The 12752-nt window shown below is 41.2% G+C and overlaps 1 protein-coding gene across 1 annotated transcript in view; it reads left to right on the top strand.

The window, feature by feature from the left end:
- The window catches only part of LOC126102917 (T-box transcription factor mls-1-like), a 151987-nt gene extending 144700 nt beyond the window's left edge, over positions 1-7287 (top strand). The window contains exons 5-6 of the mRNA XM_049912328.1: positions 6614-6722; positions 7256-7287. Coding sequence (XP_049768285.1) covers positions 6614-6722; positions 7256-7287 — 141 coding nt within the window. The remainder of the gene's footprint in view (positions 1-6613; positions 6723-7255) is intronic.
- Positions 7288-12752: the final 5465 nt, after the last annotated feature.

Raw genomic sequence — 12752 nt, 5'->3', positions numbered from 1 at the left:
TTCTTAAACCAAGTGTTAGCTATGATTAAGTTGTGCTCTGTGCAAAATTCTACCAGGCGGCTTCCTCTTTCATTTCTTAGCCCCAATCCATATTCACCTACTACGTTTCCTTCTCTCCCTTCTCCTACACTCGAATTCCAGCCACCCATGACTATTAAATTTTCGTCTCCCTTCACTATCTGAATAATTTCTTTTATTTCATCATACATTTCTTCAATTTCTTCGTCATCTGCAGAGCTAGTTGGCATATAAACTTGTACTACTGTAGTAGGTGTGGGCTTCGTATCTATCTTGGCCACAATAATGCGTTCACTATGCTGTTTGTAGTAGCTTACCCGCACTCCTATTTTCCTATTCATTATTAAACCTACTCCTGCATTACCCCTATTTGACTTTGTGTTTATAACCCTGTAGTCACCTGACCAGAAGTCTTGTTCCTCCTGCCACCGAACTTCACTAATTCCCACTATATCTAACTTTAACCTATCCATTTCCCTTTTTAAATTTTCTAACCTACCTGCCTGATTAAGGGATCTGACATTCCACGCTCCGATCCGTAGGACGCCAGTTTTCTTTCTCCTGATAACGACATCCTCTTGAGTAGTCCCCGCCCGGAGATCCGAATGGGGGACTATTTTACCTCCGGAATATTTTACCCAAGAGGACGCCATCATCATTTAATCATACAATAAAGCTGCATGCCCTCGGGAAAAATTACGGCCGTAGTTTCCCCTTGCTTTCAGCCGTTCGCAGTACCAGCACAGCAAGGCCGTTTTGGTTATTGTTACAAGGCCAGATCAGTCAATCATCCAGACTGTTGCCCTTGCAACTACTGAAAAGGCTGCTGCCCCTCTTCAGGAACCACACGTTTGTCTGGCCTCTCAACAGATACCCCTCCGTTGTGGTTGTACCTACGGTACGGCTATCTGTATCGCTGAGGCACGCAAGTCTCCCCACCAACGGCAAGGTCCATGGTTCATGGGGGGGGGGGGGGGAAATTGTGTAGATAAATAGCGTTATTAAGAATGGTTGGTTGGTGTTTTCTTCCTTGCAAGAATCAACCTGTACTGAGTACAGAGTCATCGTCTCAAAAATGTCCGTTTTCGATAAAATAGCAGGAAGAAAGCATTTGTTCCAAGTACCATTAATACTGAGGCACTACGTTTTACATGTGGTAACACAAGTTCAGGAAAACAGCATTATGTTTTTAACTGGGTAGAATTATAGTCAACAAAAACACTGATGATATCTAAACTTTGGACCTACAATAGGAAGCACATCTTGGCACAAAGATCATACTATCAGTTAATGCATGTCTGAAAGACTTTCTCCTTGGTTTGACACCTGGCACAGGGACATGCAATATACTACCGAGAACGCAATAGCAGTGAAAACGCGTTTGCGAAATTAGGCTTCGCAACATTCACATACAGGCAGAGAGTGTTTCGACTGTCGAAGTAACACGTTTTCATTTCTCCTTGGTCCACTAATGATGGCTTTCACCAATTATAGGTGGATCTTACTGAGAGCAGGAGTGAGCAATACTCACATGTATCTTCCAATTCAAGTGTGCATTCATTGCGATTCCCTCCCGAGCATTAGTTGACAGGTGTTTAAGGAAGAATCAACTTTTGTGTCTTGCAGCAATAAGCTCGTAGTGAAGCGTTTTCTAACTAGAAGTGCGAATAAAGGTTGACGATATGATCCACTAAACCGTCTTTTAGTTGGAAGACCATGACGTATGCCAGTGGTAGTAAATCAGTAGGACGTCATGCAGCCTGTGAAAGCCGCCATTTCTTTCATAGGTGCTTCCGAAGACAGTTCCCCCTGCTTGCCGATCCGCCACATTTACCCCCCACTGTGAACAAAACAGGCGTTGGACTTTACCAACGCCGTCGACCCTTTGAACAGATGCGGTCTGCATGCGTAGTTGCAAGTCATTGAATGATGCATGTCAGACGGTACTTGGTACAAGTTCTAGCGGCTTTCTATACTATTCCTTGAAGAGAAGGAAATATGTCTGCAACTCTGTACGCACTCTTATCTCTCTTATCTTACGCTCGTGAAGTTTACTGTAGGCGGAGGAAGTTGAATTGTTGCTCGGTCTTCCTCGAATAACGATTCTCTAAAAGCTGACTTTAAGCCTCTTGGGACATTAAAACTGTGTGCCGAACTGGGACTCGATCCCGGTACCTTTTCCTTTCACTGGCAAATGTTCTACCTACTAAGCTCTCCAGGTACGATTCGCGAACTCCCCTCATGGCTTTACTTCCGCTACCAAAACATTCCGGGTTCAAGTATGCGTCGAGCACGCAGTTTTAATTCACCAGGATGTTTCAGATCAGCGCACACTCTTCAGCAGGGTAAAAATGCATTTCCGAAACAATGCTCTAGGCTGTGGCCAAGGCATTTCTCCACAGTATTCATTCTTCTAAGGGTCCCAGCCCTGCAAGGTATGCAGGAGAACTTTTGTGAAATTTGGAAAGTAGGCGAGAGGTCGTAAGTATAGCTACGACGGCGACTGCTGAGTAGTGACTACATAGCTCAGTCGGTAGAGCATTTCCTTCCAAAAAGCGAAGGTTCACGATTCGACTCCCGATTCACCATACAATTTTAATCTGCCCAGGAACTCTCAACGTTGCTTTTCATTGAGATAGTCCCATTTACGATTTCATGTCGAGAGTTTCCTACGGGCTACCTGTTACGATTCTAGCATAGCGAATCGGAGTGTTTCAGTGACTGCTGTCTTGCCTGCTTGATAAGGACTGTAAACAACGTATCAGACCTCTAAATTTGGATGCTGTTCCTTCCGCAGGTATATCGCACTTTCCCTATGAATCTACGTTTGTCTGTCACCTTCCCTGGTAGTGATTTCATTTATTCTTCCCATTTAATTTCCTCTTGCTTGTACGTATTATCCTAGATATTTAAGTGTAGGATAGTAACCGCTAATGGGATACTATCGGGTTCTTTTTCTTCGTAGTACTCATTATCTACCATTTACTGACATTTAAAAAGAACTATCATTCACTAAATCAAGTGGAAGTACTGTGTAAGTGGTTCCGTACTTCCTTGCAAGCTTCGAGCGACGATAATTTCCTGCAGACGACCATCTGAGACTTAAGCTAAATCAATGTGCTAAATCGTTGCTGTATATTCACAGCATTTGCGGTCCAATTACTCTTCCTTGCGACAGACCTGATGTTAAGTTCGCTTGTGTTGAACATTTGCTATTCGGTATAATGTCCTAGGCGCTATCAACCATGCGTTCCTCGAGCAAGCACAAGTTTGCGATGGCATTTCGTATGATCGAACCTTTATTATCAGTCCACAATGCGGTAAATAACAGTCTTGTGTTTATGCAACTGCGTAGCAGAACGGTAAGGAATGTCATGGAGACCTCGAGCAAGCTGTCGGCAAGTAACCTACTGCATTAGTAACACTAACAAGCTAAATATCTTACCACGGTTATAATCTCTAGCAGTAGCGTATTATGCGGTTACAATGTACTGTTCTACATAGAGGTTTTGAATTTCACCAGGAAGGTTACCATAAGATATGCTGAATGGTGACTGTGCCCTGCTACTGCAATTCGCCGAAGCAATGACGACAATGAAAGCAACTTCCATAACTGAACAAGCGCAACAAAATACATCGAAGGAAAAAAACTGCGACACCAAAATTTCGTGCATGTATTTGTCTCGACAACGTAATTAAGTTCAAATGGTTCAAATGGCTGTGAGCACTATGGGACTTAACTTCTGAGGTCATCAGTTCCCTAGAACTTAGAACTACTTAAACCCAACTAACCTAAGGACATCACACACATCCATGCCCGAGGCAGGATTCGAACCTGCGACCGTAGCGGTTGCGCGGTTCCAAACTGTAGCGCCTGGAACCGCCCGCCCACTTAGGCCGGCCGTAATTAAGTGATTAACATGCAAGTTCACAGGTTAATGTAAGTGCGAGACAAGCAATTGCAATTGTGAAATGCTGGTACATAAATAACCGGTGTAACCGCCAGACTGTTGAATGCAAACATGCAAATATGAGTGCACTGTGTTGTACTGGTGCCGGATGTCAGTTTGTGGGATGGAGTTCCATGCCTGTTGCACTTGGTCGGTTAATACAGGGACGGTTAATGGTGCTTGTGGATGACGCTGTACTTGTCGTCCGATGACGTCCCATACGGCTCGATTGGTGACATATCTGGTAACATGTCGACACTCTGTAAAAGCGTTTTGTGTTACAACAGTGGTATGTGGGCGAGCGTTATCCTGTTGAAAAACAGCACCTGAAACGCCGTTCGTAAGTGACGGTACAAAAGGTCGAATCACCAGCTTGACGCACAGATCTACAGTGAGGGTGCGTGGGATTCCCACGAGAGTGGTCCTGCTGTCATACGACATCGCACCGCACACCACAACTCCAGGTGTAGGTCCAGTGTGTCTAGCACGCAGAGAGGATGGTTGCAGGCCCCAACTGGCCTCCTTCTAACCAACACACGACCATCGCTGCCACCGAGGCAGAACCAACTTTCATCAGAAAACCACAACAGACCTCCACCTTGCCCTCCAACGAGCTCTCGCTTGACACTACTGAAGTCGCAAATGGCAGTGTTTTGGACGCTGTAGGGCGTCCAGCTCGGAGCTGTCCTTGAAGTAACCGATTTGTAACAGTCCCTTATGCCATTGTGGTGCCAACTGCTGCTCAAATTTCTGCTGCGGATGCAGTACAATGCGAAGGAACCAGTCTTCCTTCTCGGTAGTGCCACGTGGCCGACCGGAGCCCGGTCTTTTTGTGAGACAGTACATACTCGTGGCCACCGCTGCCAGCAATCAACTGCGATGGCTTCCTTCATGCCAAGTCTATCAGCTCCTCGTAGACCTATTATACGACCTCATGTAAACTCAGTGAGGTGTCGATAATGGCGTCTTTTTCGCCTGAAAGGCATTCTTCACTAACATCAGCTCACTATGTGCATCTCAAAGATAACCGATGCTCATGACCGATACAGGTTGCATTTAAAGCAAACTTGCATGCTTATGGCGGCGCTATAGCAAAACTGTTACGCAATTGGCGCGAAATTTTAATAGACATCACATTTCAGGCGAAGAAACCCGCCTACCAACTTTCGTTTATGTTGCACAATTCCTTCTTGGTGTTGCAGTTTTTTTCGTCAGTTTATTTTGCTTCCAACTGTGAACTTTCTCATTCAACATATGCTCTGCAATTGTCATTTCAAATCGTTCATACACTTACCTACTACACGTTCAACCAAAAGCCGCTCTTATTTGGGTCTTGCGACAGAGTGACTCCTTTCACTGAAATTCCGATACTGTATCTCGCTGTATTTGATACAGCTCCGTATTTAACAATCCTTCTCCCGTAATGCTTTATTTCAAAATATAATTCCCCGTAAAACCTAGGCGCACTAGATTTTAACTAATAACCGGGTGAATATGAAGCATGATTATAGCATTGGTATTTATATCGTCGCCGCTACTGTTACTGCTGTTGATATTGTGTTGTGGAAAGAGTAGCTAGTTTTGATTATACTAAATACAGGGTGGTTATAATTAAACTTTCGCTACTTGACAGTGACCTTATGAAAAACTAGTGATCGTAGGGCAGTGAAACGTTATGGAAACACTATAAGGACACGCGGAAGAGAAATAATGAATGAACCATTGAAAGTAACTGACTTTAATTTCCAAGTGAGAGGGTAACATTTTTTAATTGCGTACCATGTTTACTTTCCTAGTTACTTTGCTCAATGTTACGACCATCTCTATCCACGACAGCCTGGAACCGTACTAGACATACCATTTCACAATTGTTCACAACACTTTTCGAACGGTGGACCACGGTTGTTCAATTGTCGTGGCGAAACTCGCCAACTGCCTGAAGATTGCACGTTTCATATCAGCCATGGCAACAATAACGTCTTCAAAATTTTGTGGCGCAGTTGGCTGTCGGCCTCTCCCAAGAGCAATTCACAGATCTTCAGTTAACTCGAACTTTCGAATCACGTTCTTCAACCCGTGGCGGAAAGAGGATCTTTACATGTTCCTTTAACGTGTCTATAATCGCGAAAAGCAGCAGCACTATTGCTGTTGTTTTGATAAAACAGCTTTACGAGTAAAACCCTGCTCAATTTGTACAGACCATTTAACTGTCTGCAACTGTAATGCACACTGATGACTCTTTTTCATCCTTGCGTCGCCGTACCAATAACGGCGGCAAGTCATGACTAACATTACAACAGCGCAAATCCTGCAGCGGGCAGCCTGATCATCAATCCTGTAAAGTTGGGTGCCATACGGTAAATTGTTTACGGTCTTCACTGGCTCAAGCAGTGAAAGTTTAATTATAACCACCGTATATTTTGTGTCTATCGTGTGCCCTAATGATGCTTACAAAAACTCATGCTTTTACATATCTTATAAATCTACAAGCGCATGTTCTTACATGCGTGCGTTTGTGTGTGTGTGTGTGTGTGTGTGTGTGTGTGAGTGTGTGTGTCTGTGTGTGAGTGAGAGAGAGAGAGAGAGAAAGAGAGACCCGTCTGGCCTCAAATACTCATTTGGTTTATTTTATTACCTATTTTCAGAATGACGATTTGGCAGCTCTTAAAATTCGCAACAACCCATTTGCCAAGGCATTTAGAAACAAGCTCACAAGGCGACAGTCTAATGCGGATGTAACAGAGATATCTTCCGGTAAGTAAAACTGCAATATTTAAAAAATCTTGTAGAGACTCACCTGTTACACAATCACAATATACGAAATTCATCCGTGCCATGTGTTGTTAAAGGGGCTGTAGTTGGAAGTAACTGTTGTATTGGGGAGTTTCTCCTCCGCTAATAGCTGAATTTTGTGCCCTTCACACCACATTGCCCAACAGAGCCGGCTGCGCCCGATCTTTCTGCTAGGATATTCTCTGAGGCTTATAGTACTATCTTTTCTCGGTAAGTGATACTTTCCATCAACAGGGTTAGACAATGTATAATCCTCCGCTTCCTTAAGAAGATTACTGATAGTCTCTCAAAGTTAATTTTCGGTTTGAGACCATCACTGATCAAATTACTGGTGCTATTTTTCTGAGGGCAGACGTTGCCTCATGCATCGCAACATGATGACCATCAAAACAATTACATTAACCGTTATTGATTTGTCAATCAATATTGTTATTGTCACTGTTTAACCGAGGGATCCTAAAATTCATTATACTTATTGACTTTGTCTCTCGCAGTCGAATCAAAAGAAAAGAACACTGGTATTTGAGAAAACTAACACAAAAATGGATAAAAACGCTTTAGCTTTAGAGATGTTTTCTGCGAGAATTCAGTATGGTAGAAAGCGCCATTGGCTGTATACTGAAAGCGCGGCAGAGAATAAAGAGAGCTTCGATCTCTCTCCACGCAGTCTATATACGAAGTCACAAAACATTAACTGCAGCATTGGAGGACCGTGACGAACAGTTGCCCACACACCATACCCCACACACATCATATCACAGACATGCCCAATATGGCATGCAATGTTGTCTGACGAGCTTAAATTTTTTATCTAAGGCACTCTAAATCATCTAACTGACATTTGTCCTCTATGTCACTCTAGATTGGAAGCTACCACAGAGCATCTAAAAAGCATGCCACCATCACTGAAGGATATGTTCGAGTGTAACTCGTTCGAAAACGCTGAGTTTTATCACTCAATATGCCAACGAAGGCATTTTCAAGTTCATTACACATTTGAAAGCGCTGAAATTTATCATTCAGTACGCCAACGAAGGCATTCCCGAGTTCATTACAGTCAGGGACGTTTGTGGTATCTCTGTAACGGAAGCCGACACAGTGACATGCATGCCACCAGTTCAGAGCTCGAAAAAAATTGGTGTCGTATATAAATTATTTCTAATTACCTCATATATCTGATATATACTGAGATTTCACAGCGTTGGTATGACAAACAATAATATAATCAATGAAGGAAAGTTAGGGCAAAATTCATGTAGTCACATATTTTTATACATTGGTAGGGGCAGCGTAACGAATAACATACTAAACATCCTGACTGATGAGGTGTGCATGTGGTGGTGGGGGTGGGCATTTAAAGATCACTTATTTATAATTTTCTTGAATATCTCGAAAACCGCGCTTTCTAACGAAAATGTTTCCCAGTACAAAAGTGCAATACAATAAATTTCCAACAGAAAAGATCCCATTAAGTTTTCTCTATAACTAATAGTTCCTCCGTCGCAGGAAATGGAAAAACTGCAGATTACTAAAAACAATGTTTTAGTGGTATAAAATTAATGTATATTGTTAAATGAAGTGGGTTAAGAACAAATATTAAATGTTTGTACCGCACCTAAGTGCAGTAGAAACGTATTAAGGGATAAATTGTATCCTGGGGTTGTAACAGGGTGGAAAGGCAGGGATGGATGTAAGAAATGTGAAGGAGGTTAGGTCGCCAGATTGTGGTCTGCAAAATGAAGAGCAGGTAGGAAATTCTCCATTCACTCTACCGCACTACGTCACAAAAAGCAACTACAGCGTGGTTCACAAAGCTATACCGACCCTCCTACAGCTCGCCTTATAATCACTGGCGACGCACTCTGCAGATATACCCGGGGGTGCTTATTTTCCACGAAGTGCGTTAACACTATGTGGAATATCGATATGAAGTCCTTATAACAGTAACGCAAGAAACGCATGTGGACAGAATATATACAAATCCCTACACACTGATGTATAATGCTAAAGAAAACGGATTCTTTGCCGTTAAGTGCGGCAGCTGTAGTATTCTTCCAGGAAAGGCAGCTTCTTCTATCACGAGTGTTGCTCGTTTTCACTGAACTTGTATCAGTATAGTGGAGTTATTTCCCGTTTGTTGAGTATTTACTATCAGTTGTTAAATGAGCTGTCGTATAATAAAGTTAAACAGGTGGAACTGTCATTTGTCTGCCAGACTGAAGAGCTTGCACCAAGCGCAACATGTTGTGAAAACAGTAGTAGTAGTAGTAGTAGCTTTATTCACCCATAGATCTCTTTTTACAAGGATATAGGACATGTCAAAGTATTTACAAGTTTAGACCAATTTAAAATAAGCTAATTCGAATACACATACATTTACAGACTTCTAGTTAGAGACAATCGTTAGATTTACTACTGGTATACAATACTTTTTTTACAAATAACTTATTAAATAATATAATGCCACGCTGTTCACTCATATCTCACTTTGTCACTGCACACACTATACACGCATTGTTTCATAACACTTCACTCACTGCACACACACACACACACACACACACACACACACACACACACTGGTGATCTCTGGGCCATTTTCTGCATCACAATTTTCCATTTGCTATCCTGAAAAACTGAGCCTGCATCCCTCCATAATGAGTGAGATGTTGAGCTCAGAAAGAGGAACAGGTGTTAGTATTGCGCAATGCATAACTTGGGGGTAAGTTTTTCTAGAAAAGGAAAAAAGAAGGAAAAGAACATAGTGTGAAGGTGTTGTTTGGAATGTTCGATGTTTTATAATCATTATTATTATTTATTTGTATAATATTTTTTTACCAAATCCCTACTCTGTTTTATCTAAGTAATCTTTCAATGTATAAAATGTATTGCATATCAGGTACTTTTTAGCTGCCTTTTTAATTTTTTGCAATTTCTTTTATCTCTTTTGGTAATTTATTGTACAGTTTTATTTCCTGGTAGAAAATGCTGTTTTGAGTTTTATGTTTATTTTTTCTTGGCAATTGTAAGTTGAGGCTAGCTCTTGCTCCATGGTCATGGACAGAACTGTTTGTGCAGTAATTACCGATGTTATTTTTGATGTGTACAACTGACTGGTAAATGTATCCACACCGATCAGTTAAAATACCCAGTGTTTTGAACAGATCTTTACAATGAGCTCGACTACCATTTTTCGTTATGATTCTTATGGCTCTTTTCTGGAGTTTTAAAATTGTGTTCATATTTTGTGCATTTGATCCCCAAAAAAGAATGCCATAGCTAAGATCTGTGTGTACATATGAATAGTATGTAGCTAAAAGACACTGCATGTTACACACTGATGATAGGATTCTAAGGACATAACATGCTGATGACATTCTGTTTGCAAGTACCTTTGTGTGTTCACAACACTTCAAGTGAGAATCAATATTCATTCCTACAAATTTTGCATTTGTTACACAGTCTATAGAGGTGCCATGTTTAACATTGTCATTTTCCCTCTTCCAACTGAAATTCATGACATGAGTTTTCTTTATGTTCAATTTCACTTTGTTTGTTGACCAATCGTAAACTTCCTTGAGAGCTTCATTTGCTTTCTCTGCAAGTAATTCTCTTGTTTTCTCAGTGACTATAATATTGCTGTCATCAGCAAAGAGAATTTTTTCACCATGAGTAACACTACTGGGAAAGTTATTGATGTATATCAAGAATAGTATTGGTCTTCATACGCTACCTTGCGGAACCCCTATATTAATGTATTTTGGTTCTGATAAGTGTTCTAGTAAATGTCTGGCTCTACTTGAAGTATGTGTTATCTCTACTCTTTGTACCCTATCTGCTAGGTATGATCGAAACCAGTCATTTGCTACACCTCTTATTCCTAATGCTTCTGATTTATTTAATAGAATCTTGTTGTCAACTGTATCAAAGGCCTTAAAAAGATCCAAAAATATGCATGTGTCAAGAACATCAAGTACCACCTTTGTGAATTCTACTATGGCTGACTCCATATTTTTGCCACTTCGGAAACCAAACAGTGATTCGCTGAAAAGATTGTATTTATTCCGGTAATTCATTAATTTGTCTTTCATAATTGCTTCTATTATTTTTGAGAATGGTGACAGCAGAGAAATGGGGCGGTAATTTTCTATGTCTTCTGCATTCAACAATTTCGATTTCATTGTCTCCACGATCAATGGCTGCAATACTTTTGGCAGCTTGAGGGTGTCAAACACATCACCCCAGCCTCAACATTCCTAACAACTGAAGAGGCCCAGATGCTTAAATTGGTTTCCTCTTAACAAAAGTAAGTCATGTAGGTATTATGGAACTTCATATATTTCAACGCAAGTCAGAGATTACTCTTTTAGTTTTAAATGTGATAGCCCTATTCCTTCAGACATATTGACACCACCTTGCAAGATATCCTGTGGATGTGTGCTAAGTAGCTCCACTCAGTGCAGCCCATTCTACAAGTACCCGCAAATCCACAGCGGAAAAGATTTACGCAGTCTGCTAGCGACAATTCTGGCAATTCATTAATTCACTACCAGGCAACTTTACGATATGTTGTCAACGTCAGGCAGCAACAAGGTGCCAGCCTTTATTGTTCCAATTCCTTTCCCACCAACACTTCATAGTTCACTAACATCACACTTACAAATGAACCACTTTTCGTCATTGTTTGTAGAAATATATTTTACATAATATCCCACTTTTTTTTTTTTTTTTTGAGTCATCAGTCTTCTGACTGGTTTGGTGTGGCCCGCCACGAATTCTTTTCCTGTGCCAACCTCTTCAGCTCAGAGTAGCACTTGCAAACTACGTCCTCAATTATTAGGTGGATGCATTCCAATCTCTGTCTTCCACTGCAGTTTTAACTCTCTGCAGCTCCCTCTAGTACCATGGAAGTCATTCCCTGATGTCTTAACAGATGTCCTAGGACGCTGTCCCTTCTTCTTGTCAGTATTTCCCAAACATTCCGTTCCTCTCCGATTATGCGCAGAACCTCCTCATTCCTTACTTTATCAGTCCACCTAATTTTCAACATTTGTCTGTAGCACCACATCTCAATGCTACGCTTCTCTTCTCTACAGGTTTTCGCACACTCCATGTTTCACTACTGTACAATTTTGTGCTCCCAACGTACATTCTCAGAAATTTCTTCCTCAAATTAAGTGAATAAATGGATGTTTGATACTAGTAGACTTGTCTTGGCCAGGAACGCCCTTTTTGCCCCTGCTAGTCTGATTTTGACGTCCTCCTTCCTCCCTCCATCAATTCCTCAACTTCACCTACATCGCGACCATCAATCCTAACTTCAAATTTCTCACTGTTCTCATTTCTGCTACTTCTCATTACTTTCGTATCCTTTAGACTGTTAATTCCATTCAGCAGATCCTGTAATTCTTCTTCACTTTTACTGAGGATAGAAATGTCACCAGTATAGCTCCTCATTGACGTCCTTTCACCTTGAATTTTAATTCCATTCTTGAACCTTTCTTTTACTTCCATCTTTGCAAAAGACTACATCCCTGTCTTAGATCCTCTTTAATCTAGGCTCTCTTCGTTCTTGATCTTCCATTCTTATTATTCCCTCTTGGCTTTTGTACGTGTTGTATATTACCCATCTCTCCATATAGCTTCCCCCTACTTTTCTTAGAACATCGAAAACCTTCACCATATGACACTGTCGAATGCTTTTCCCAATTTGACAAATACTATGAACGTGTCTTGATGTTTCTTTAGCCTTGCTTACTTTATCAACCACAATTTCAGAACTACCTCTGTGATTCCTTTACATTTCCTAAATCCATATTGATCATGAGCAAACACATCCTCATTTAACAACTGCAAATAAGTACTCACTCAATAAACGGAAAATAACTCCACTATATAAACAAGAGCCCTGTAAAGTTATTATGTCCGCTTGCATAAGAGAAATGGAAATGAAATTCTGGGGAGGTATAGACTGTCTGTGAACTGAAAAAC

The sequence above is a fragment of the Schistocerca cancellata genome, chromosome 1 (assembly GCF_023864275.1).
Source record: "Schistocerca cancellata isolate TAMUIC-IGC-003103 chromosome 1, iqSchCanc2.1, whole genome shotgun sequence".
NCBI lineage: Eukaryota > Metazoa > Arthropoda > Insecta > Orthoptera > Acrididae > Schistocerca > Schistocerca cancellata.
Note: the sequence above shows the minus strand (reverse complement) of the source record. Positions and strands in the feature narration are given on the sequence as shown.